The sequence below is a fragment of the Juglans microcarpa x Juglans regia genome, chromosome 4D, assembly GCF_004785595.1.
Source record: "Juglans microcarpa x Juglans regia isolate MS1-56 chromosome 4D, Jm3101_v1.0, whole genome shotgun sequence".
Taxonomy (NCBI): Eukaryota; Viridiplantae; Streptophyta; class Magnoliopsida; order Fagales; family Juglandaceae; genus Juglans; species Juglans microcarpa x Juglans regia.
In genome coordinates, this window is record NC_054600.1 from 26,006,655 (window position 1) to 26,032,865 (window position 26,211).

At 36.9% G+C, this 26,211-nt stretch overlaps 2 protein-coding genes, 1 non-coding gene and 1 pseudogene across 3 annotated transcripts; all 4 read right to left on the bottom strand.

Annotated features, from left to right (window-relative positions):
* Positions 1 to 9: 9 nt before the first annotated feature.
* LOC121260038 (dolichyl-diphosphooligosaccharide--protein glycosyltransferase subunit 1A-like) lies at positions 10 to 11,541 on the bottom strand. Its single transcript, XM_041161900.1, is given in 10 exon segments — positions 10 to 464; positions 776 to 1,000; positions 1,124 to 1,282; positions 2,483 to 2,572; positions 2,723 to 2,791; positions 8,997 to 9,173; positions 9,252 to 9,427; positions 9,490 to 10,123; positions 10,425 to 10,469; positions 11,395 to 11,541. Coding segments are annotated over 10 exon segments (1,860 nt in total). The 5' UTR covers positions 11,488 to 11,541; the 3' UTR covers positions 10 to 272.
* Positions 11,542 to 13,730: 2,189 nt separating this feature from the next.
* LOC121260021 lies at positions 13,731 to 16,527 on the bottom strand (annotated as a pseudogene).
* A 714-nt stretch (positions 16,528 to 17,241) lies between these two features.
* LOC121259976 (MLO-like protein 9) lies at positions 17,242 to 23,346 on the bottom strand. The gene is given in 16 exon segments (XM_041161818.1): positions 17,242 to 17,911; positions 18,185 to 18,245; positions 18,351 to 18,418; positions 18,501 to 18,536; positions 18,744 to 18,917; positions 18,989 to 19,029; positions 19,164 to 19,213; positions 19,364 to 19,452; positions 19,534 to 19,608; positions 19,929 to 20,017; positions 20,150 to 20,207; positions 20,466 to 20,582; positions 21,516 to 21,535; positions 21,538 to 21,753; positions 21,894 to 21,951; positions 22,657 to 23,346. Coding segments are annotated over 16 exon segments (1,629 nt in total). The 5' UTR covers positions 22,819 to 23,346; the 3' UTR covers positions 17,242 to 17,596.
* An 87-nt stretch (positions 23,347 to 23,433) lies between these two features.
* TRNAD-GUC lies at positions 23,434 to 23,505 on the bottom strand. Its single transcript has one exon. It is a non-coding gene; the product is annotated as a tRNA-Asp (tRNA).
* Between the last annotated feature and the right edge of the window lie 2,706 nt (positions 23,506 to 26,211).

A 26,211-nucleotide genomic window follows, 5' to 3' on the forward strand; every position in this document is an offset into this window, starting at 1 on the left:
TGGGTGTGGTGGAGCTTAAAATCCATGGCCAATTAGTCTATTACATAAATATAACATAGTAAACTGTATACCTACATAAAATTTGTTTAGCAAAACGAACTGAGAGAACATAAACCAAGTGACCACGTCACGTCAAAATCCTGACCATTATAACATTTGATCCCAATCAGGTATTTCTCTTGGTCGTATCTTTGTCCGCCAAAAAATAAAACAAAATGCCCCGTAAACACTTCAAACTCGTACAATGATATGCCCCCCCATTTTAATATTTGTCATATCTCGTCAATAAGATCAAGAAGATCATCAACCTCCTGCCTCAAGGCTGTAATTTTCTGCTGCTGCAATGCAACTCGATTCTCAATTTCCCGTCCGCTAGACTTCTTCTCATAGCTGTCTACCACGGCTGAATGTTTTGCCATCATCCTCTCTTGCAAATCTCTCTCCTTGCCAACCAGCTCCTCCACCTATATTAATATAAACAGCCAAAAACTTTGTAACTACCAACAGTAAAACAGAAAAATGTAAAGGTGCCATGCAGCCATGTATATCAGGGTTTGTTCCAACAGATAGATCCAAACATATGGAAGCTTTCCAGCTCTCCGTGCTAGGGTACTAAAACATGGAACCGCTTTATGAGTTGTTAGAGCATTCCAACGTCCAACAAGTTGAGCATTGGACCAATATTTTAGTGCAGGAAAATTGTTACACTAAACTTCACTTTTGAATTGCACAGCAATTGTAAATATACAACAGCAGCTACATATAAACAGCAAACCTTGGGTAAGATCTGAACAGCCTGCTGTGAAGATTGCAAAGATGCCAGTAAGGGCTTCAAATCTTTTGAGAGATCTTTCAACAAACCATCAAATGCTTTCCGAGCAGATTTACAAGCTTGGACATCTCCCGTCCTTGAAAGATCACGTAATGATGCCTCCAGCTTATCATGTATCATTAAGCATCGGTTGATGATATTTCGGACCTGCTGAACGGCTGCTTGCACCTGAAATAATGGCAAGACATATATGTAAACATAACATTGTGTGTCTATATCCATATATATATATATATATTTAACTTCTTTCTGATTGTAAGTATATTACATAGGATGCTACCACCTAGTTACCTCATCCCACTGCAACTTTGCCAAATAAGATGGAGAAGACTTGGAGATTGACAAATCCACATGCATGTACACAATGCAGGCAACGAAAATAAAGAAAAATCCAGAAATCAACATCAGTGGCTCCATAAGCATGGAGAGACTGCTGAACTTATAATAGACCTGCAAATTAACCAATAACAATTCGGAACGATCAGAGAATTTAATAAAAATAAAAAAGGGCACAGCATATACATGGGCGCTGGAGGAGGTTAAATAATCAATTATAACCCAAGCGTACAACACATTAACAGGTGTCTTATCAAAAAAGAAATTATTAATGTCTAGGTAGTTTTAGGCTTGTATGCATGGGCTTTGGTCCAATCCAATTAGGAGTTTGTTTATTAGAAAAATTAGGAGTTTCTAATCCTATCAGGAAATACTAAGATCTAAATATGTTACATATTTTACAACTTATCAAAAATAACTCAGAGTTGAGCAAAAATAATCAATGTTTGGGTTTAGGATAGGCATTTCTTTCTTTCCTCCTTTCAGTCTTTTCCTAACATCTCGCAGGTCAGTCCCATTCACATAATTGTTTATACAGCTTAACAGCCACCGGTTATTCTGTGTTTTCTTCCTGTCATTTCCTAAATCATATCCCTTCTCTCATAATTTTCAAAATCCATAAACCCTAGATTTTTCTCAATTTTTGGACAGTAATTAACCCTTCCAAACCTAGCTTCAACTCCGTAATCGTTGCTGCCAGAAAAATTCCAGCATTTATTTATATATCTATATATATATATATATATATATATATATATATCCCAGCATTCAGTTCTCTAAAATCATAACCCACCATCCATGATCATGAAACACGATAATAAACTGAATAATACAAAGGCCATCCTACGTCAAATAGGTATTTCACCCTTAAAAAACACAAGCTGCTTTGCACAAAGGAGAGGTATTGCATAAACGCTACTAGGCAAAAGTAGCAAGTTATGTTTCTAAGGAGCACACCCTTGGTTAAACTACTATTATATCTAAGTATTAGTTGCAATAGGGCACACTACCACTGTCTCACAATCTATGTTAAGTCAATATCATAGAGAGCAATAAGAATATCGATTTTTAAAGCCATACGTCAATAGGGAAAACTTAAAACAATGTATAATATACACTACTTGATTTGGAATGGTATGGATCTAACGTTTTGATAAGGATAAAATTATAATACTTCCAATATTGTATCTAACCTTTTTATATAAACAAATAATAAAATTCCATGATAGTAACTTTACACCGGCATAGAAGCTTTGTTTGAAATACTAGCATTTTAGGCATTTCATGTTCCTTTTAATTAGGTGACAGTAATACCTGGAAATGCTGATTATGTTCTGGCACAACATTGGTCTTCTCCAGCACAACAACTGGTCTACCAACAAGATCCAAGTGGGAAAATTTTGTCTGTGATGGATTATGTGAACAAATAGATGTAAAAAAAATAAAGAAAAGGAAAGAAAAGAAAATCCAAATAATTTAAAAAGAAAAACATAGAAAACTTAGAAACAAGGAATTAAAAATGGTGGCATAACCAGAACTTAAATCTTATAATACCTCCTGGCCTTGTTTCACAGGAAATGGAGCAGATACTGAGATATCTGTAGAACCCTCGGGCAAAACAACCTGTAGTTCACAAGCAGCTTAAAAAAGACTTTGAAAAAAAAACGAAAGGGAAGGTGTTGGAGGGAGCAGTGATGGCAGCTTGAAATCACCATATGCAATAAGTAAAATTAAACGGACTACCAAAATGACAAACATATGAAAATGGCATGAGATTACAGAGAAAGCGAAGTTGGATGACACCAGCCCCCAAAATTTGTGGCGCTGCAAACAAGTTCACAATGCACTCAGGGGAAGGGAGAGGATCCAACATACTCTCTGCGTGTGTTTTTACAGGTAAATCTATTGCTCCATTCTTGGAAAAGCAAAACCCAACCCAATCACCCACAAGGCCAATGCATGAAAAATCTATGTAACTCAATTTATCAATAGATAACAAAATAGCAGTATACTCCATGTTTAGGGTTAACGTACTTTATAGTTTTTTTTTTTTTTTTTTTTATCCGTAGTTAATGTACTTTATAGTTGAGAGATACTTGAGTCTTTTTTTTTTTTTTATCAATACACAAGATTTTATTGATTGTAAGATAGGCATGAGAGATACTTGATTGTTAAGGCAGCCACCCAAGAAACTCTACTAACCCTACCTCCACTTGTTTTAGTTGCCCATCCTGTACCCACATTGTTTGAGTTCATGCTAGCTTTCGTTCCCAAACACTTTTTTTGCATGAAACTGTATTATGACGGTTTCGTGATAGCTTGAACGTCTGAGTGTTGGTTGTTTGGCTGGAAAGGAATATGTCTCATGTGAAAGCCGTAGCTATTGAACAAAAATCCTTTGAGGTAGCTAGGGAGGGCCGATGGTTGATTAGAACAGAAAAAGGGAGGAAGTTTGTGAAAGCCATGAGAATGGAGTTAGACACAGCACGGTGGTTTAGTAAAGCCCTGTAGGATGGTAGGATTGCAAGGAGGAAAGGGTATTATGCTAGCTATAGGGAAGGGGAAAGGGGCTTCACTGTGCAGAGATGTACAAATATTCAAGGTGCGTTCATGGTGATGGAAGAGTATCGAGGGGGTGGACATCGAAACTGCATTCTTGTTCCTAATGAGAGAGATGGAAGAGGATGGTGGAAGCTGGCAGAGTTGTTACGGGAAGCTGCTTGTATCGGTGGGCAGGCACCATCAGCGACAACGGCACTACTGAAACCTTCTCAACCGTACAAGGAGGCTCTCCATCAACTGAGGCCTCTGAACCTATCCCATCAATCAGGAGGGCTGCTAGTAGGGCTATCAGTGGTGCCGTGTCTGTAGGTTCTCAAGGACGCGAGGAAGATGGCAGGAGAGTTGTTGGTCTTCAAAAGGAAATGGTATTGTGGGTATTGACTGACATGCAAATCAGATGGGGGAGCTGCAAGATAATATCAACTATCTAAAACGGTGTATTGAGGATCAAGGGGGGCAAATGAGGGCTAGGTTTACCAAAGGAGCAGGACATGGGCTGCCTATTAAGGACCCAAGAGACAGGCCCAAGGGGCAAACCAAGGGCAAGGAACCCATGGTCTTCCCTGGGGATAAGGCCGGTCCTTCAAATGGGCCAAGGCCCAGCAAGCTGGTAAACAGACCCAGTGGGCCTGTTTGGAGGAGACGAGGGGCCTCCCTTCCACATCCAGCGGTGGGTTTCGTCGAGGGTAGCAGGGCTCACGATGCCGGAGAAGAGTCTGAGGTCACCGGCGAAGGGAGTAGCACCAATGTCGAAGGATATTCAACCTGTCTCGGGTTTGAAAGAACAGACTGAAACGCTAGACCCGAGGAAGGTTTTCGGGTCGAATCTGGAATAGAACCGGGCAAAGGTTAGCTGCGATGCAAGTGGTGGTCCGGCAGGGCCATCTGCGATGCTGGCAGCAGTAGAGGGGGATTTCGTAAAGCCCAGTGCAGACGCCGAAGGCCTGGAGTTGAGTCTAACAAGGGTGGGAGCAAAACAGGGAGGGGCGATACCCTGTGGGCTGACATAGAAAACGCCGGAGAGGCCTGGGCTGTCGCAGAAATCACCGCCATCCTTGGGCCAGGATCAAAATTGCATTATGGTGGAAGAAAGGCCTTACAATGGGTGAAAGGAGGGAGAAGGGGAGAAAGAACTTGCTGTGTTGGAGTATGAGGGTATGTCAAAGGAGGTGGAGATAGAAGGGGAAGGCTCTTTGATCCTATTTGAGCAATGTAAACACACAGCAGAAGGGGTGGAGTATCCAGGAGAGGATCCTACACCAATAAGTATGATTTCTCCTACTCTTTCGTCTGATTGGGTTATGAAAAAGGTGGAGGAACTTCAAAGTTGTATGGGGATTTCGTGTGAGGGCTATGAGGATCAGTTTAAGGCACTGATAATAGCCATGGAGGCAGGACAACATGGAGTAGGGTCAAAAAGAGAGAAGGAGTTGAAGAGGCTGACTTGGTCCATTAAGTATGAGGGGAAGGAGGAGAGTGCAAGCCGTGGAAGAAATAAGGGGAGGGCTCGATTAGTTGTTAAATGAAGCACAAAATCTTGATTTGGAATGTTAGGGGGCTGAACGAGATCAACAAACACCTCTGAATAAGATCTCTTTTAAGACAATGGAAGATGGATATCGTTTGTCTACAAGAAACAAAATTGAAGCTCATCACTAGAAGAACTATCCGGAGCATATGGAGTTGCCAATATGTCGGATGGTCATATTTATCTTCAAAAAGGGTCTCGAGTGGAATTTTGGTCATGTGGGACAAAAGGGTAGTGGAAAACATAGAGAAATTTGTGGGAGAATTTTCAGTGGGGTGTTGTTTCAAAAACATAGATGATGGTTTTCTATGGGCCTTTGGAGGGGTGTATGGCCCCAATTTAGATTGTGAGAGGCGGCTACTTTGGAATGAACTTGCTGGCCTATGTACTTGGTGGGATGTACCTTGGTGTATTGGGGGAGATTTGAACGTGACTAGGTTCCCTAGTGAAAGATCAGGAGAGGGGCACAACCATGCTATGGTAGAATTTTCGGATCTAATTTTTGAATTGGGTATTATGGATTTACCATTGATGGGAGGTGAATATACTTAGGCTAATAATCAAAGCTGGTCAAGATTGGACAGATTTCTCATATCTCCTTCTTGGGAGCTACAATTTCCAAATTTATGTCAAAAAAGACTTCCAAGGATATGCTCGGATCACTTCCCGGTTATGTTGGATTGTGGAGGCATTCAAGGGGGTAGAAGGCCTTTTAAGTTTGAGAATATGTGAACGCAAGGGTTTGTGGATTTGATTAGACAGTGGTGGAATTCATTTAAACTCCAAGGCATCCTAGCAATGATTTGGCTGGAAAATTAAAGGCTTTGAAGACAAGGAATGAGCAAGTATTTGGTGATGTAACTCTACAAAAGAAGAGTTTATTCCAAGAGTTACAAAGCTTGGAGGGTGTAGGAGATGAGCATAGCCGAAAAGGGCAAGTGGTTTCTGAACTAGAAAGGCTGATCCTAATGGAGGAAATTTCGTAGTGACAGAGAAGTCAAGGGAATTGTGGCTTAGGGAGGGGACAATGCACAAAGTTTTTTCATCGAGTTGCAAACTCACACAGAAGTTTCAATACTATTGAGTCCATGAACATTGATGGAGACACAGCTGAGATAAAGGATCATGTGGTTGGATTTTTTGAACATTTGTTTTCGGAACCACATGAGTGGAGGCCTACTTTAGATGGACTAGCTTTTGAGTCCATTGACCAAAGTAGTATGGATTGGTTGGAGAGACCATTTGAAGAGGAAGAGGTTCAGCTGGTAATCAGAAAAATGAACAGGATAAAGCTCCGGGACCGGATGGTTTTACTATGGCATTTTTAAAGACTTGTTGGGAGGTGATAAGAGAGGATGTCATGCTGGTTTTTCAAGAATTTTACAGTTTTGGAAAATTTGAGATTTTTTTGCACTAGTCCCTAAAAAGGCAGGTGCAATAGAGGTAAGATTTTAGGCCTATCAGTTTAGTGGGCAGCATATACAAAGTACTTTCCAAAGTCCTTGCTAATAGGATGAGCATGATTATGGACAAGATTATCTCTACATCTCAAAATGCCTTAGTGAGAGGGAGACAAATCTTGGATTCAGTCCTTATAGCAAATGAGTGTTTAGACAGCAGAATCAAGTCAGGAGAACCAGGCATCTTATGCAAATTAGATATGGAGAAGGCCTATGATCATGTTAATTGGGACTTTTTGCTCTATCTGTTGAATAGATGTGGGTTTGGAGAAAGATGGAGGACGTGGATGAAGCATTGTGTCAATGGCCCGCTTCTCGATATTGGTAAATGGTGACTCTGTGGGCTTTTTTAATAGTTCAAGGGGTCTACGACAAGGGGATCCATTATCACCCCTTTCATTTGTTCTAGTCATGGAGGCTCTAAGTAGAATGGTGTCGGCTGCGGTAGAAGGGGGAGGGATTCTTTTCAAGATTTTCAGCGGGAGCTACTAATCATGGTTCCATCATTATTTCCCACCTTTTGTTTTCAAATGACACATTGCTATTTTGTGAGGCAAATGTAGGACATGTACAATCCTTGAAGGCTATCTTACTTTGTTTTGAAGCGGTATCCAGGTTGAAGATTAACCTTGCTAAGATGGAGGTAAGTAACATTAGGGGATTGGCGAACATTTTGGGATGTGTGGTTTCTTCATTGCCATTGAGGTATCTCGGTCTTCCGTAGGGGGCTTCTATTAAGGCTAAAACAATTTGGGACGAGGCGGCAGAGAAAATAGAGCGTAGGTTGGCTGGGTGGAAAAGATTGTATTTAACTAAAGGAGGGAGGATCACTCTTATCAAGAGCACTCTATCCAACTTTACCACATACTACTTGTCTCTTTTTCCTCTCCCCACCAGCATTGCAAATAGAATAGAGAAACTTCATTGTGACTTCTTGTGGTGTGGAATAGGAGATGAGTTTAAATTTCACTTAGTGGGGTGGGATAAGGTGTGTACTCCTTTGAGAGATAGAGGATTGGGAGTTCCTAATATGAGGGCTTTTAATACGGCTCTATTGGGAAAATGGTTGTGGCACTTTAATAATGAGCGGGGAGCTTTGTGGAAATGGGTGATCGACATGAAGTATGAAAGTACCCGGGGGGTGGTGTTCTAGAGAGGGGAGGGGGGCATATGGTGTGGGGTTATGGAAGTATATACGGAAAGGTTAATGCTCCTTTCTTTGTCATACTCGGCCGTGTTTGGGAAATGGCAATAGGATCAGCTTTTGGTATGATGTGTGGGTGGGAGACATGGCGTTGAAGGAGGCTTATCCCACTATAGTCAGAATTGCACGGGACAAAGAAGCTATGGTGGCTGACTTGCGGGTTATAACTCATGGCACACAAGAATGGAACATTAGCCTTACTCGAGATGCACAGGATTGGGAAGTGGCAGAGCTGATGGAGTTTCTTAATCTGCTGTATAATGCTGATATTGCTGTCACAAATGAAGATGAGAGGGAATGGAGACCCTTTAGGAAAGGGATTTTTTCTGTACACCCCTTCTATGAATCATCTACCATGCAACATCGACAGAATTTTCCTTGGAAGAACATTTGGAGGAATAAAGCACCTACAGAGGTTGCTTTCTTTGTCTAGACAACAGCTTTAGGGAAGATTCTGACTATTGCTAATCTTAGAAGACATGGTCTTATTATCACAGACTAGTGTTGTATGTCTAGAAATAGTGGTGAATCGGTGGACCATCTACTCTTACATTGTGAGTTTGCAAGAGAAATCTGAAATTATTTCTTCAGTAGAATGAGAATTGCATGGGTAATGCCAGGAAGGGTGGTGGACCTACTAGCAAGTTGGAGAGGGATTATTGGGACATCACAGATAGCAGCTGTGTGGAAGATGGCTCCTTTATGTATTATTTGGTGCATTTGGTGTGAAAGAAATGATTGACATTTTGAGGATCATGAATGCTCCTTGGAAGAGTTTAGGAGTTTTATGTGGAAGAATTTATTTATGTTGGCCATTGAATTTGAATGGTCTCAGCTTCCATGATTTCCTTGTAACTGTTTTTAGTTCCTAAATAGGTGTATTCACATGTATACCTCCAGTGTACCTGAGCTATGCCTACTTTCTGATAAATAAAATATCTTATTACTTATAAAAAAAAAAAAAAAAACTTTTCTAAGCTGGTAGCTATACTTGCCCATGCTCTTCCTAAACCAAAAGGAAAAATGTGATAAAGGGGTCACAAATAAATCCCAAAGCATTATTTTATAACTTACCTTCACAATGAGAGTGTCAATGACCACCTCATTCACAGGGGAACCAAAAGAGATGTTAACGTAGCGCTTTCCCTCTGACTGAAATAAGAAGTCCTGAAGTGGCAAGCTGTATCCAATGGTAAAAGCCGTTCTCCAACCACCAAACATTGGATACCTAGGTTCAATTACCATTTCCGTCTGCAATTAGAGAGATAACTACAGTCAACATCAAAAAGAGAATTCAAATGATCAATCAACATGAGTGGAAATATCAACCTTCTTATGGTCACCCCATAAATTAGAGGTTGAAATGTTACCAATTTCATCCCTATAATAAATAGAATGAACTCTTGGAGGCAATTTTGCAACAAGGTGCCTAATGGCTGATGCACCTCTTACATGGGGCCTAGCCTGAAAGTCAAGCCTGCAGCAGAAAATAATTCACAATCAAACTTCTAACTAACATAGGAATTGGAAGAAAGCATACAAACATAGAAAGAAAATGTAGGCATACCTAGAAAACTCCCCTTGCTTTGAGCACCGCCATGGACAAGATTGTAATGCTCTGTCACCTGCACATTGCCCCAGTGGGAAATCTCGATCTCCCGTACCAACTCCTGAGCAATTGCAAAGGGTTGATTTGCCTCAAAATGAACAACTATAGGTGAGTAAGAAAAGGGTGGAAGATTCTCATAAGGACCGTACTTAATCTCAGAACCATGGATCTTTGTGTTTTCTATTTTTGTAAAAGATTCAATTCTTGCATCGGGCAGTTTTACACTGAGTGATTGGACCTTAACCACATAAGGAGAGAGATAGTATGCAGTCTCGTAGAAAACAACGAGCTGTATATCAGCCTGAGTAATTTTCTCTGGAAACGGTTGCAATGCGCCCTTAAAAACCGCCAAGACATCCAAAGTTAAGATGTCTCCCTTACCCAGACCCTTAGGTAAAGATACTGAGTAGAAATTCAAGGCAGGAGGCATCCCTTTGGGGTGGACAATTTCAACAGGGAAGCTTACAGCAGACCCTTTTGCTTTTCCTTTCCCTTCAGTAGATGATGCTGACAAATATGCCAAATGTTTTGCCTGGCTATCAGGAAAGGCCAATAAAACCTCAGAAACCAAATCACTCCCTGCATTCTCCACCTGTAAAACATGGAAGGAGGGGGTAAAACGTCAAATTTATAAAATCACCTGTACAGACAAACATTTATTTATTTATTTAATCACACATATGTCCAGGTTATCTTAGGACGCCCCCTGTTTTTTACAGGATTTTGTCTATTTTTTGCAAGGCAATATCGCGATATTCAGAAACATATACTGCCAATCTCTAACACATTGCTAGACAGAAAGAAAGCAAGCAGAAAAAGTAGTAAACTTTAATTTTTTTGCTTGTGATTATATCAAGGAAAAATACAATGAAGAAAAGGGGCATATCTGGTACCTTTAATGTTGAAGTGATACGCACAACTTGCGATGTCAAATCAATCTGCAAACAAGAAACAATTTTTTTTTATCAGTAAATAATAATTTTATTAAAAAGGTGAAGCCAAGTACACAGACGGGCAAGCAAGAAACAAATATTCTCAATAGTGGGTGTCAATATTTGATACCGGGAAAAAAAAAATCATAGAAATAAACTAACTAGGATATATAGGTTCAGTCCTCGGCAAGGCATGAGTACTTTGTTATTACGGAGATTAATTGTTGCACAGCCTGGGAAGACAAGCTGGATATATGGATATTTAAAAAACAAGGGAAAAAAAACAAAAAAAAAAACAAAAAAAAAGCAAAACCAGACTGCTAACTGATTTACATTGAATTGTACCTTTGAGAACTACCTTCATGACCTAAAAACCTCAAATACTCTTTGAGCAAACGGACTTGATGCAAATCTATGTAACTAAATCAGAACATAGAAACCTCTCGAGGAACATAACAATATTTTTGGAATCGCATTAGCGAAACTAAAGTTAAAGGCCTAAATAACAAGTTTGAGAAGGTGCTACAGCAGCTGTTTTTAGGAATCTCGTCCACCAAGGCCCTGTTCGGTTGTCCTTGAAACTTAAAGGGCTCAACTAGTAAATCTCTATATCAATTTGAAACAAAAATCTTTAACAAAAGTCATCATTGGCAAGAAGATAATAAATAAATATAATTTAAAAAAAAAAAGATTCAATGCTATCCATCAAATTTTTGCGCCGATCTTAAAATGTCACATAACCTTCTAAACACAACCTCGTGCACGAACCGGCATTGCAATCTTTAATTTCTGATTCCACAATTCAAACCCCCTAGAAAGAGATCCTAAATCGAATAAAAGAAGAAAGACCACTCAAAACCCTAAACCCCGGAAAACTGCCAAATTAAAAAAATTAAAAAATTAAAGAAAGATCGCGGCGCGAATGACTTACGCGTCTGTCGACCCTGGACAGGATCAGATCGGATAGCACGGGGACTGATAGTAACGCGATCGTAAACAGAAGCAGATCGGACCTAAACCCCATGTTCGTCTTCGCCTTCCCGTGTGGGGTTCGAGGGCTTTAAATTTGGGAGCTACGATTCGCAGTCGTTTGACTTCGTGGATTTTCAATTCCTACGGATTTTTTTTTACATAAATTAAAAAAATAATAATAATCCTTGTAGTTATAACTTATGTCGCATAAATTTTCATAAAAACTACTATTTAAGTTTTGTATTAGTTAACCATTTATAGCTTTTTTATCATAAAATAGGCTGTTTTCACTTTATTTGCAAGTTTCTATAAATCAATTTTGAGTTTTTAATTTATAGTAGTGTTATATGTACTTATAATTTTACATATAAAATTCATTTTGTCAGTTTTCTTTTAAATTTTAAATTTTATAATTTTCAACATATCAAAAATTAATATATGAAAAAAATAAGATTTTCATAATTTTTTTAAGTACAATTTTAATTCGTACCTATATATCTCAAAGAAAAATTCTAAGCATAAGTCTCACGCTTCTGCACATCACTTAAAAATATATAATTTTACCCTTTTACCTTTTATGAAATATGAGAATAAAAAAGTAAAATCACATATTTTTAAGTGGTATGCAGAGTGTAAGGCTTCTGTGTAGCACGACTTATATGTAAAAACTTATTATTTTAAATGTCACAATTTCCTCTTATTTGAGCCAAGTTTATACATGTTTGACTTATTTAACAAAATAGTAATGTTAGGGACAAGTCGAGAAGCCTAAACTTATATATTTGGAATTTGTATATATTATTGTTTGTAAAAAATGTCTAAATTTGTATTCATGAGAAATGATTAATACAATGTAAATTTTGGACGCTCTCTTTGAGAAAAAAAAATAAGACAAATCTAAGATCTACATGAAAAAATATATTTTTTAACAGTAGATCTTACTATTTTCAAATAGAGCGTGCAATGCTTGAAACCTATGCCTAAATCTAACGTTACTATTTGTCAAATTTAATTTGTTTATCAAACAAACTACACTCTTGTTGAGTTTATGAGTAAAGTCAAGCAATTCACCAACAACCCATTTCAATTACAACCCCAATATCGGTAATTAAATTTTCACAATTTAATGGATTTCATCTAAACTTAGTTTTTAAGTTTAATAAGTTCGTGAATTTGACTTTTTTCATTCTAAAATCACTTTTTAGGAAAATATTAAATAGGTTTAAAAGAAGCTTTTGCATATATAATCGGAAACTTCCAATTTGGAACTTGTGGAAGTTTGAACTGTCGAGCATTCTTCCCACTTCCAAATTGTTCCGTTATTACCGCTCCTTTTCTTGCCAAAAGTAATTCTTGCACAGATTAGATTAGATCTCGTCTAGTTACACAGAAGAGATAAAAAATCTATGAATAGTAGTGAGATAATTTATGAATAGTAATGAAATAATTTGAATTAAGATTTTCGAGGGATTTTGATAAATGAGAGAGAAAGTTGAATAAAAAAATTATAGAGTTAAAAGAGAGTTAGAATATAATTTTTATTTTGAAATTTGAAAAAATTGAATTATTTTTTGTGTTTTGTTTGAAAATTTGAGAAAATTGTAAGGATTAGATGAAAAATTTAAAAATTTGAAATTGGTGTTTGAATATTAAGATGAGATGAAATGAGATAGGATGAGATCAAACAATTTTAAAGATTTGTGAAACCAAACCAGACCTAAGTTTAAAATGTTGGGATGCTAACAAATAATCCACAAATAGAACCAGACATGAAAAATGGAAGAGAGAATGTGAATAATATATTATATTTGCAATGGATGTGAAAACTTCTCACGTTGCTTACACTCAGGCAGTTTAGGCATGCAGCTGCTCCACACATTTTTCCTTGTGCCAAAAACGACCGTGTATATTGCAAAGGCAGATTTAAGTTGCTAGGTAATTCATCCTCTTTCTGAAGCTACAAATGTAAAGTCCCCATCCCCCTACCCCCAAGCCCCCTAGAAGGATAACACTGTTGGCGACATTGCATCAGCATCAATGGCTTTATAACAAATTGACACTTCTAAGACAAGTTAGGAGTTCGTTGTTCAAAATAGCATGGATACAAGATTTATAGGGCTGCAGATCAAAGAGATTCCCAACCCACCTATGGAGAGTGCAGTTGCAGGGTTGTGGACACAGCAGCACTGCGACAAACTCAAGCAAATATGGAGAAACTAAAGGATTAAAGAAGCACATAATCAGAATTGCAGTAGTTCAAACTCATGAAATTAGGATACGTTAACAGTCAAAAAAGGAAAGTGAACATTCAACCTTGGTATAATGCATGAGAAAGAAGTTCATAACCTCTAAGTGATGGTGGTAATAATCGATTAATGTTAACAATATTAACATGGAAACTCAATCAAAACCTTATGTGGTTACTGCTATGGCAAATTAAAACAGTTATCTCAACTGAAAATAGAAATTGTAGGGGAGCTGAACCGGTGGCGAAACAATGCTTCCTCATAGAAAATAATCATTAGCTGAAACTATAACCATTTCCAACAAAAATGATGAGAAACTCAATTACCATGATCTTTACATACACAAAATCAGCTCACTTTCCTTCAGGCTGTAATACTTGCAAAAGCTCAACATTTAGTTCAAATGTGGCTCCAGGCTGCAAAAGTTCACAATAAGTTTAGGGAGCCTGGCCAAGACATAATCATGGATTTTTCTTGGCTAGACTGTAAGAAAGAATGTATTTTTAATATAAGAATAAACATGAATATAATATTGGAAATACTCAAAATTTCGAAATAATATGGTGAGGTGGTTCTGAAGTGGGCAATGAGGTTTAAACTTTATATGCCACGAGCACTTTGGTACTATTTTACTTGGGTGCAAGTCTTTAAGTACTTAATTTAAGAGCTCGAGGCGGTGCAGGATGCCACTTTAAATTGGCAGGTGAGCTAGCATTTTGCTTTAGTTAACCTTATGCAGCAATGCTAAACCAATAGCATAGTATTATGCAGCAATACTAAAGGCAAATTGATTTGCTTTGTTTCTCTGAAACGACAATTTTTTTATTTCACTGCCAAACTTCCTGCGTCTTAATACACAATGAGGAAATTTTGTGTAATGATAGAAACCATGCCCGTGTTCCAGTAATAGCCTTTTTTGTCCAAAATTATGAGACAAAAAATTAGAGTAGAAGATAAATTAAAGCTGTCGACAACAGAAAAACAATAACAGTATAAGAAAATAATGCTAGGCTGCTAGCTATAGTATATGCATAAAAGGATAGAAAGGGTAAAGAAATCAATTAAAGAGCTTACTGGGATCTTGTTCATCCCCTTTTGTCCATACCCAGTCTCTGGAGGAACAATCACAGTTTGCTGCAATACGAGATGGTTTCGAAGAAGGAAAACAAAGGGTCATAGGTTTAGCAGTGCTAAAGAAGACAAGAAACTAAATTTAAAATCTGGCTTCAGAGATCTTATGGTTATAAAAAATGGAAAATGGGAGGATGTTATCACCTTTCCCCATACTTTCATTCCCTCAGTTATCGAGTACATAGCCAGTGGTGGTTTTGGTACAGCCTGCGCAGAAAATAGACCATTTGGGTTGTCTGCAAATTCACGCTTCCTTTCTTTGCCTGGAGGAGCTCCAACTTTGAATTCATATGGCTAATTAAAGCACAAGGAACTTTGCATTAGTGATCCTAGCTGTTTGATTAGGAAAAGCTGTGTTCTCGCTTCCCCCCCCCCCCCCCCCCCCCCCCCCTACCCCCCCCCCCCCCCCCACCACCCAAGGCAAAGATGAGAACCTGGGAAATAATACGGTTTCCAGCTAATAGTTTCGATTCTCTACTTGACACGGCTGTAATCCCACGGTACATAGTCAAAGTGCACCTGTGAAGTATAAGCCAAATATACATGAAGACTAAACACCTTCAACTTACATCATAATCAAACCCGAGCTGTTGATCCCTTTTCAGCTATTGGACCCTTCCCCTCGACCACATCATAGTACTTTAATCCCTCAGCTGCTTCAAAGGAAACAGAAAAGCACAAACACAATAAGTTCAAATGTAACTAGGAATGCTCACAACTGCTCCTTCCCATAATTATTGCAGCTATTAGCACATTAACTCATGCAAACTGATGTGTTTCGATTGGATATGCTTAGTTCCTAACAAAGTTTGTCACATGATTAATATCCCAGGCATGAGAGGAAAGTATTTTTTGTTTCACTTGAAATAAAGCATTTAGTACAAAGAGATGGCCCTCCGTCGCCATCAATCCTACAATCTTCGTTGTCATCAAGGATATTCTAACCCCAATGTTCTTATCCTTGCCCCTTATGTTTTTACAACTCTTTTTAACTATTTTGAATATTTATATGATGAAAGTTATGAAACATTTAAAATGTAAAGGAGTAAAAAAGTTGAGACAAAAGTGAAACCTCGCAACGGAAAACCCCTTGAACCCTAAGATCCTCTTATAAAAATTACAAAGAGATTTACAAATCCATTGCAAATCAAACTTTTTGAAGCAATGAATCCTAGCATGCCACAAAATTCTCTGCAAAACACCCAAATGTACTCACAGTTACAGCTCAATTGCCTATTACTTTTCGATTAAATTATTTTTTTCACAATCACGACATAAATCAGACTTAAAAATGTTAAACAAATACGACTAATCACGTCATACTACATCACCAGCATTTGAATAACTACAGAACTGCTACCAGAAACGAAAGCAGCACATGAAGACGGAAGACCCGCATATACAACAACACGTCAAAGATTGATAGAGAGAAAAGATGAGTAACTAACGGCTAGTGAGGTAGTCCTCAAGAGGGATGGTCTTCTTGTTGCGGCGCTCTCTGGCCTCTGAAGGTGGAGAGTGTGAAACGAGGAGGCCGAAAGGCAGCGAGGAAATCAGGATCGCGGACCTTCTCGAAATGGGTAATGGAAGAACAGCTTGCTTTGGAAAGTATGCCTGGTTGCTGATGGGTTTTGCACAGAGTTGAAGAAGATGAGTAACGGTATATTCGTCCAAGCTCTTAAAGGAAGCCATTGCCGTTGAGACAAACAGGCCGAAGGTTACGTTTGGATATTAAGAGTATTTAAATACTCTTATTATTATTTTTTATTTTATTATTATTTTTTATTTATTTTTTTATTATTTTTTATTTTTTATCTACTATTTATTATTTTATTATTACTTTTTTATTATTTTTTTATTATTATTTACAAATATTCTCAATACTTCTTAAATATTCTCACTATCCAAACGTAGCATAAATCTCCCAATGCCTATATATTCCTATCCCGTTCCCTTCGACGAATATTAACGTTGGGTGGTAAAAAAGGAAAATTATTATTATACGTTACATCATTTCATTTGATTTTTTTTTTTTAATTTTTTTATGGACATTTGAGAAACTTGAAAGTATAAAATTTTACTATTTTTTTTTTGTCTATATCGTTAATATTTATACTTTATACAATTATTATAACTGCTTTTTAACTTTAATTCAAAATTAATGTTCATAGGAGGTTGGAATAACATTTTCCATGTTTAATTATGTTTAATGGGCTTCGGTTACTCTTCTACTTCTTCTACGTACCTAGCAAATGGCATATTCCGTGTATACTATGCAAGTTTCATGCACCAAAATACACACACGTATAACATGCCATGGGTTCCTATTGATTCACCGAAAAAGTCATGTGCAATCTAATGATGTTGGCAAAACCCCCTACGGTCAATTGCCAGATATACCAACAGAGCATAAATGAGATGGCAAACAAGTATGAAATTATGAGCATTTCATTGCGAGTGGTTATTACCCATCAAACATGGCAGAATTGACACTTCTAGGGTGTGACATTAATCCAGCAAGGCTATTAGTCTACATGTATACAGAAGGTTGAGAAAGAAGAAGAATTCTACACAGTAGGAAGCATGAAGTTTTGTCTACATTTGAGCTATGTTAAATTTAAATCAGTCATGCCAATATGGCCCTCTGGCCCTGGTGTTGCAGAACATTTGCCGCCGCCTATTGTTTCGTTCCAGTAAAGGCCCCATAGCATGCCATAAACATACAGTCAATATTTTTCTCACATTTTTCTCATCACATTGACCATCACAATCACTAACATCCGATCATGGTCCACTTAATAGGTCACCGAAGCCATCATTATTGGTGGATTTCTGTTCCCTAGAAAGGTCCACGCTTGCCATGATGTCTGCTGTTTTCTTAGAAGAAGGCCCGTCTGCCTCCACATCAGAAAATTGGTTGCCAGGATGCGCATGATCATGTGGGGAGGGCAAAGGCGAGTCACGAGGGGTTCCACCCAAAGTCTGAGGTGGAGATGATCCTTTCCCGTCATTCTTCTTCTTTACAGCTTTTTTATGCCACTGCTTTAGGGCCTTGGAAGTTTGTTCATCAAAAATTGACCTCTTCATGGTTGATCCCATCTAAATATCCCCCACAAAAAAGTAAGAACCCGTTCATCACCACTTTGAAAATATGGTAAAAAGTTTACTGCCAGTTGCTAGCATGTGGATGGATGGATAGATGGATGGATCGATGGATGGACAGAAATAGTAATGGGTGAAAGCAGCGTTAAGGAAGATTAGCCCAATTATAGTTTACCAAAACTAGAACATATTCATAACTTTCCGAAAATTTCTACATTCTGCAAGTTGCTACTCTTAAATTTAAGCATGTATTTAATTTAAAGAGTGTACCTGAGTAACAAGGGCATACAGAGGAAGAGTGATGTAGCTGCACATAAATTGGACTCCCACCCTGTCAAATTGGAAATTTCATTAACTAATTTGGGCAGTCCAATGTTAATTATCTGTCCATGAAGGAACCTTCTAGGAAGAATGATATCTAAGAGGCATTGCTTACCCAAGGACAACTCTTAGAATAATAAGATTGAAATCCTCATGAAAACAAGATCTCAAGCCAAACTCGTACTGCACCAAGACTAAGCAGTCAGAATTCCAACAGGGAATGATAGAAATAATTTGAGGAAGGTGAAAGAGAGAAGTTTGTTACCCATATCCAAAGGAAATATGTTATCTCGAATGCATTCTGGACAAGAATCAGCTAGTTAGAAAATCTCAATAAATCTTAACATGAAAAGTATGCAATTTCTCAAAAAAAAAAAAAGTTTAATGTCACTCAGAAAACAGTAAGCATGTGCTCTAATCTACACCCAGCTGGAATTTACAAAGCTGTAACACATATGGTTACGTAGAATATATCATGCAAAAAGAATAGAAGGCAACTAGTTAGTACCTGGAACAAGACAAAATGGATGAGATAAAGAATTAATTGAGGCCAACCGAACCAAAAATGCTTGTCAGAAACTTGTACAAGCGGTATTCCTTGGACTACAGCATGCCTTTCTATGATTTCAAGAGCCATTTCTGTTATTATAGCTTGAAGCTTTGTCCCAACTGATAATACCATCTTTAAACCACCCAATCATTAGTCATGGAATATAAACACATATTCATATAATTTTATGACAAGTTTCTTACAACTAGAGGAAGTATTGACACCCAAACCATAGCATACGATCCTGAAAAGGATAAGATCAGATCAATTATATCAATGTTAACTTTGAGTGTGAAAAATGAAAATTATTTGATATCATTCAAGAAAAACAGCTCCATTGCCAAAATTAAAAAATAAGTTGTAAGAAGTAAGACTAACCATTAACATTAACTAGCATAAAGAACACCATGGAAGCCCATAATAGTGGACTGCAAGGAGCATGAAGGTAAAGGTCAGAAAAAAATCGGAAGGAAATACGGACAAGATAAAGAAAGGATTATTCTCAGGTACCTAATCTCAATGCCAGTAAAGCAAATCGCTAATTACCAACAGAATGTTAACAAAATTTGGCACTTTACCTGATTCCCACGACTACCTTAAAGTCATCTTCTAATGACCTTTTTATATATTTTTGAAAGTCAAACTTACTTCCAGGTGCCAAATGAACCTATAAGGAGGAAATGAATTAATTTATGAAGAGTTACCATATAAAGATGACCTTAAGATTCTTGCATCTGAAGAAACTCACAGTAATAAATCCATGTCGCAAAGTCAAGTAGTCAGCCCTACGAACAGACCTGAAGAATTGTCGAAAGAAGCAGACCTGAAAGATTGGAACATTCAAGCATTGCATCAACAATTACAGGTTTAAAAGTAATGTTAAAAAACTTAGAAAAAAATAATGTAAAAAGAACCGTAACCAGTATGGCAAATTTAGAAGATTGTGACACGTTCTTTGTTTTTTCTTTTTTTAGGTCGTGCTTCAAACTTGACTGAATCATTTTCATGCTCACCACAAATAATTATGCCTAGAAATTACAGTAGCATGATATTGACTTCAATTCAATCTTGAAAGTAAATGACATCATTTTTTTTATAGGTAAAAAGTAAATGACATCATTGATTAGAAGACACATTTCTTACAAAGTAGAAGGAGAACGGTGATTTAGTCCAGAAACTAGTATGATCCTTTACGAATGATGTCTCATGAGTAAGCCTGAATCTTGTAGGATCTGAACAATCAGCACACACCAAGACAGCACTTAGAAATAAGTAAACACAACACTTTAATAGACTAGAGTTTCCATGCTAAAATTTTGATAGCAACAAACAGCAGGCAATATTTTCATCATTCACTAATATACCATTCATGAATTCAGGGTCATTAGTACTCTCCCGTTCCCAGTCCTTCCACCCACGAATCTGAAAAAATAGAGAACTGTAAGTAATCAACTAGGTTTATGTTGGAACCACCTATATAAATTGATTAGCACCTATGGCTCTTGAAAAGTGTAACACCATCCCCATGAACTGGAAGAGCACTAATATTACAAGTTTATCCCCAGAGAATACTTTCCTCCCTGATCCAAAGGTCCTTGTGCCTCTTGTTTCCAGGTGTTCATTATATGAAAAATTTAGGAATTACAAAACAATTATGTACAAACCTGAATGTGAACCCACCTTTAATCTTCCCAGCAGCATTGTTATGGCACTGTATATCACATGGAAGGCTGCTAAAAAGAATATGAAGATGTGTAACTGATGTAAACCATTCACAGATATAAGTGGCACGTGCCCCTACATTATGAAAAATTAAGAATTACGTCAGTCCCTATGACCAGGAAAGGAATGATTGCGGAAATTTAAGAATGATTGTTCACAATTACATCGGTCATTGGATTGAAAAGATAAAAGCTGGAGGGGTTTATCAATCTGCCTGCTAGTGTAAGATTAATTTTAGAATGTAAAGATTGACAACAATATTGAGTCATGCTTTGTATTATATATCCTTCAACAATTTACATATGGAATTAAGATTATGGTGTGTAGAAACAATAAAAGTCAGAGGTATATATGTTTTGATTGTATTTGAATGATCAGTATATCTTTTCTAATTCAACTTTATCTAACCTTCAGCTTCCTGAACTGAATTTTTTATCTGATATTATCTTTCCCTAGTACCTCTCTGATTCAATCCCAGTAATTTTTAATTGAAAAGTTGTCTTCTATATTATTGTACACATTGATTTCTAAAGCCCAACTTTCTGGTCTTTAGAACAATTTTAGCCTCACTAATTCATAAGGTGAAATTCCTCTTCTAGCTAGTTTATAATGGGATGGTCATATCTAACCCATGCACTGATGGAAATATACACTTCATCAATCTACAATTAGATCAACAGAAAAGATCATTTCCTCTCACAATATAATTGATAAGCCAAACATGCTCTTCAATTTTGTCTCGTTAGTACTAAACATATAGTTATCCAAAGTGCAGGTTCATGGAATTAACTCCACCATAGCAATTCATGAAAGCAATGGATTGATAAAGAACTAACCCTGCACACAAGGAACGTGAAGTCCATAATAAAAGATCAAGGATGTAGCTTTTTCTTATAGTGGATAACAGATAAATGTATCTGCTAGCATATTAATTTGTAACTGAATGTTAAATGAAACCTACCTGACCAAATTCAATGCTCAATTACATTCTCAAACTGATATACTTACCAGCTTGCAAACTGGACCTGCGCCCCACCAGCTAGATGTCTACGCTCATGCCATAGAAGCCTGCGACGATGTTCCCCTTCTCCCATTTCAGGCTCAGGTTTTGGTTTCTGATGGTCACCCCCTCCTCTTAGGGGGCACGGTAACATTGTATCTGCAAACTTCATGGGAATACACATGCTAGAAATGAAGCTTTGCCCGAATGTCAAGAGTAAAGATATAAATCCTAAAACCATAAGCTCTGCAAAAATTAAACAGGAAAAGAGATCTTGATCACTAGGAGACCCAAGAAATATCATTGGTCAATATTTCATAAACCAAACTTATAGAAATATATAAAATCAATAAAGAAACACTAACAAATAGGATTAATGCTTTTACCGCCTTTTATTTTCTCGAGAGCTTCAAACAAAGCTTTCTTTTTTCTTTCTTGAAACCACTGAGACAAAAAGGACAGATTAACTGTTCAGAAATGTTATTTATATAGAGACATAAATACATAAAAAAAAACTTTAAAAAAATGAACATGGCGGCGTGTTAATGGGTTTTAATATTAGGAAGTTACAAGGAAGCAAGTTACGTAATGCTAGACCAATATGCAGCCATGCGAATTTTCTTAAAGATCAATTCAACATTCAAACCAAACCCCTTATCTCAAGGATCAATAACAAGACTATCACACAACACAACTCGACATAGTAAGAAACCTTAATTACACAAGCCAACCTAAACATTTCCAATCTCTAAACTGCCGTGTGACTGCCAATTACCGCAGTTATAAATCTCAAACTACAATCTGTAAGAGCGGTTGTGACTGTTTCTATGGAACTGCAGCCAACGACGATTTCATAAAATGTTGCTAAAAACTGTGACTTATGCAGTGCAATTAAATTTACAACCATCGTATGAAACTGAAAAGTTCACCTAAATTTATCTATTTAGAAAACTAAATCACGAAAATCATAATTGCATACCCTTACAGACCACAGAAGATCCAGCTCATTGGGCAAATAACTTTTTTACTCCCAACGAGATCAAATTGCCCAGAAAGGTTTTTTGAAGTAAATATACAGATTACAAAACAAAAACATAAATTGGAAGGATTGAACCTATTTTCTTTCTCATGAATCAACCTTGTTATTACCTCTCCAACCATATGAAGAACTTTCTCCAAAATTATTGAAATCAAAATGATAACTGCGCAAACTACTGCGACGGCCCAAGTGGGCGTCTGATCGAGCTCCCTTGCAGGAGTGATACCTCCGCCTCCGCCTCCGCCTCCGCCTCCGCCTCCGCCTCCGGCCATTTTCAAACAACAAACTAGCCCTTAGAACTTATGAGCTTCAAGAACAATACTATTCCAGACAGTGAAAAGCGACAAGTCATCTATCTACTCCATACGCCGACGATGTAACACATTCATCGTAAAATCTCGAGAAAGTTAAGGAAAAAGAAAAGGTGTCTGTGGGCAGCGATGCCGAGAGGGAATCTAAGATTTGCTTAGCATTGTGTGGGAGGGAGGAAGGTTTGTGATTTCTTGGTTTCAACTTTAACGGTATTGAACCGGGAACGTACGGAGAGAAAAGAGAAACGGTTGGGATTCGTTGGAGATGGCCCATCACCATGAAATATATTTTCGAGTTTGCCATTGCATGAACCGGACTTAATTGGCGAGAGAGGGAGAGTAGGGATTTTCACCTAAAATTGAGGTTAATGCACGGTCACAAAAGCTTAGAACGAAACCTCAACCAAAAGGCCATTAGGGATTTGTTTCAGCCAAACAAATTCTCCGGATGTAGAGACGATGGCTCGAAATTTATCATGGAGGATCTGGGTCAGAATTTTATTTTATTTTTGGCTGGAAGGTATCTTTGGGAGAGGAATAGAGGGCAAAATGACTGAGCAAAATATAAACAAATAGCGCCGTTGCCGGGGATCGAACCCGGGTCACCCGCGTGACAGGCGGGAATACTCACCACTATACTACAACGACTTGTTGATAAAACTTTACGAGAAATGCTAAACCTCCCGAATTCGGGACAAAAAGTATTCCGAATGAAGTTTTTTTTTTTTTTTCCTTAGTGATTAAGAAAGTTTTTTTTTAATCATATTGTGAATTTTTTTATTTTTTTAAAAATATTTATGATGATTAAAAAAATATATAAATAAAAGAAAAAAATATGCTATTCGGGAAGTAAATTCGGGATTTTTTTGGATAAATGTAGTACTACTCAAACTTTATTTATATTTTATAAAACCTACTTTTTTTTTTTAATGTTAACGGCCGAAAACAAAATGCTTATGTATTTTTCTATTCACTAATGTTTCCTTTTATTATTGAGGAATACTTGAAAAAATTTAGAATATATAAAATAATATGCGCGCTATTCTATTTTAAAATTAGTGTATAGAACACATCATCTATATTATTTAAATGATAAATTGATTTGATTTTTAAGATTTAAATTTTAAAATTTTTCTTCTAAATTAAATTATATTGTCTACCAATTTACATAAAGTTTGAGAATAGAATTTTTCTAAGCGAAATATATTTTATTTGTTTTGCTGAAAAGTTGTGTTTTTGTCAGTTTTATTAGCATTGTTTTCATTATATAATGCACGATTCTTTTATGTTGTCACGGCAGTGATCACTGATCTACACTGAACCGAAGGAGCACACGTAAAAAATAAAATAAAAAATTCTAGCGATAAGAATTGAAAGTATTATTTTCTTTAAAAATATAACCGTAGAAAATAAATTTTTAATCTTCAGTTTTTTAAAAAGTTCAGTATGAGGTATTATACCGTAGGAAAACTCTATGTTCCCGTTAGGAAAAAAAAAAAAAAAAGATGCTACTCATCCTTCTACATTACACATTTTATATATTTTAATATTTTTTATTTTTTATTTTATTTTATTCTTATTAAACTAATTGAATTGTTCTATTTATCATCTATACATGACATATTTATTATAAGAAAAATGAAATAAAATTAAAATATGTGTAATATATGGTGTGTGAAGATGATAAATATGATTATTCAAAAAAAAATATAGCCTCAACGACTGAACAATAGTTTTTAGCTTTGCCGAATTTTCTTACGTACAAGGAGAGAAGTTTTATAAAAAGGAAAAAAAAAAGGTACATATTTTTTTGAGTAGTTCTTCTAGAGACAGTCGGGGCGCGTAGTCGGTGGGGAGACGGCTGACATCAGCCATTATATTTAAAAAAACAAAAAAACAAATCAAGGAAATCTGAAGAAGAGATTCAGAGTTCGCATTTCGCTTCGCGTGGTCTTTAGCTTGTTCTTCAAACAGAGATTGTTCTTCACATCTTGCGTTGGCTTCATGTGGTCTTCGGCTTGGTCTTCACAGAGATTCAGAGTTTGTTCTTCATAGGAATCTTACCCATCAAAATAAACAAGAATCTTGTAGGCTTGATTTTCTCAGTCATCCTTAAAAACTTCTTTTTTATAAGTCATCCTTAAAAACTTAATAGAGGATAGATATGAGAGGCTCCAATTAACTAGAAAGCTTTACTGATGATACAAGCCTAATGCTAAATTAACATAAGAGGGAAAAATGTAAACTTAATTAGAGACAGTGTCATGACAACATACCACCTATCCTGGGCCGACAGTCAAAGGTGGCCTGAATCTATACATAATAGAGAGTCTCATATATTAAACCAAGCCAAGTCCCATAGACATTTTAGACATGTGGAGGATTTTTTTTTTTTTTTCAAAATTATGTGAGAAAACCATAATTTTTTAAGGACTAGACGATACTATCACATTCTTCCCAGCGACCAGGTTCCAGAAGCACCATTTAATTGCCTAATAAAAAAAATTGCTGTAAACAATCGATCAGACCAAGCTTAAACACAGTCTATCTCATAGTTCTCTACACTACACCTCTCCCCTCTTCCTTCATTGCTCAAGTCGATTTAGATCCCTCATCCTCACATCCTTTCACTCTCATCCCTTCCCCCTTCTAATTTTTCGGATGCAGCCCCATAATATCACGGCTAGGCCTGATTATTCCCCTTCAGCACTTGTTTAGTTAATTCAAATTTCACTAAGAGTGCAGCTCACTGTGAGAGCTGGAGAGCTGGAGAACTGACGAGTTCAATTTCATAAGGAAGATGAAGGGAGAGATACTAGAGATACTGAAGAGTTGGCCTGAAGAAGTGACTTGATTTTGTTGGGGAAGACAACAGAAGGAAAGCAAATGTAAAACTCATCGTTTTGTCACTATATTAAACGAATCGTTTCATTTCTACGGAGGCAACGACTCCCCCACAGTTACGCAGGCCGACTGCGTTAAACATTTTTCTTTTTCCAAACAAAAGAGATGTGCTCTTTAGGTGGAGTTATGGGTTCTGCATAGTTGGTTCGGCCTATACGATAATTAGTTAAGTTGTTGTATCTTGAATAATACAAATTAAGAGAAGGTTTGTTATACCGGTTCATTTGAAATTTTGTATATCTTAGAAACCTCAAAACTCTTTAATGAGAACAAGATTTTTATACTTCTTGGACATCACTCGACAATTCTTACCGCGTAATTGTTGGCATTTAGTATTTGATCAGATAGAGTTCGGAAGAGTTTTGCTACTCATTATTTCCACACATTACATTTATTTAATTTTTTATTTATTTATTTTTGTTTTATTCGTTCTAAATTAATTAAATTATA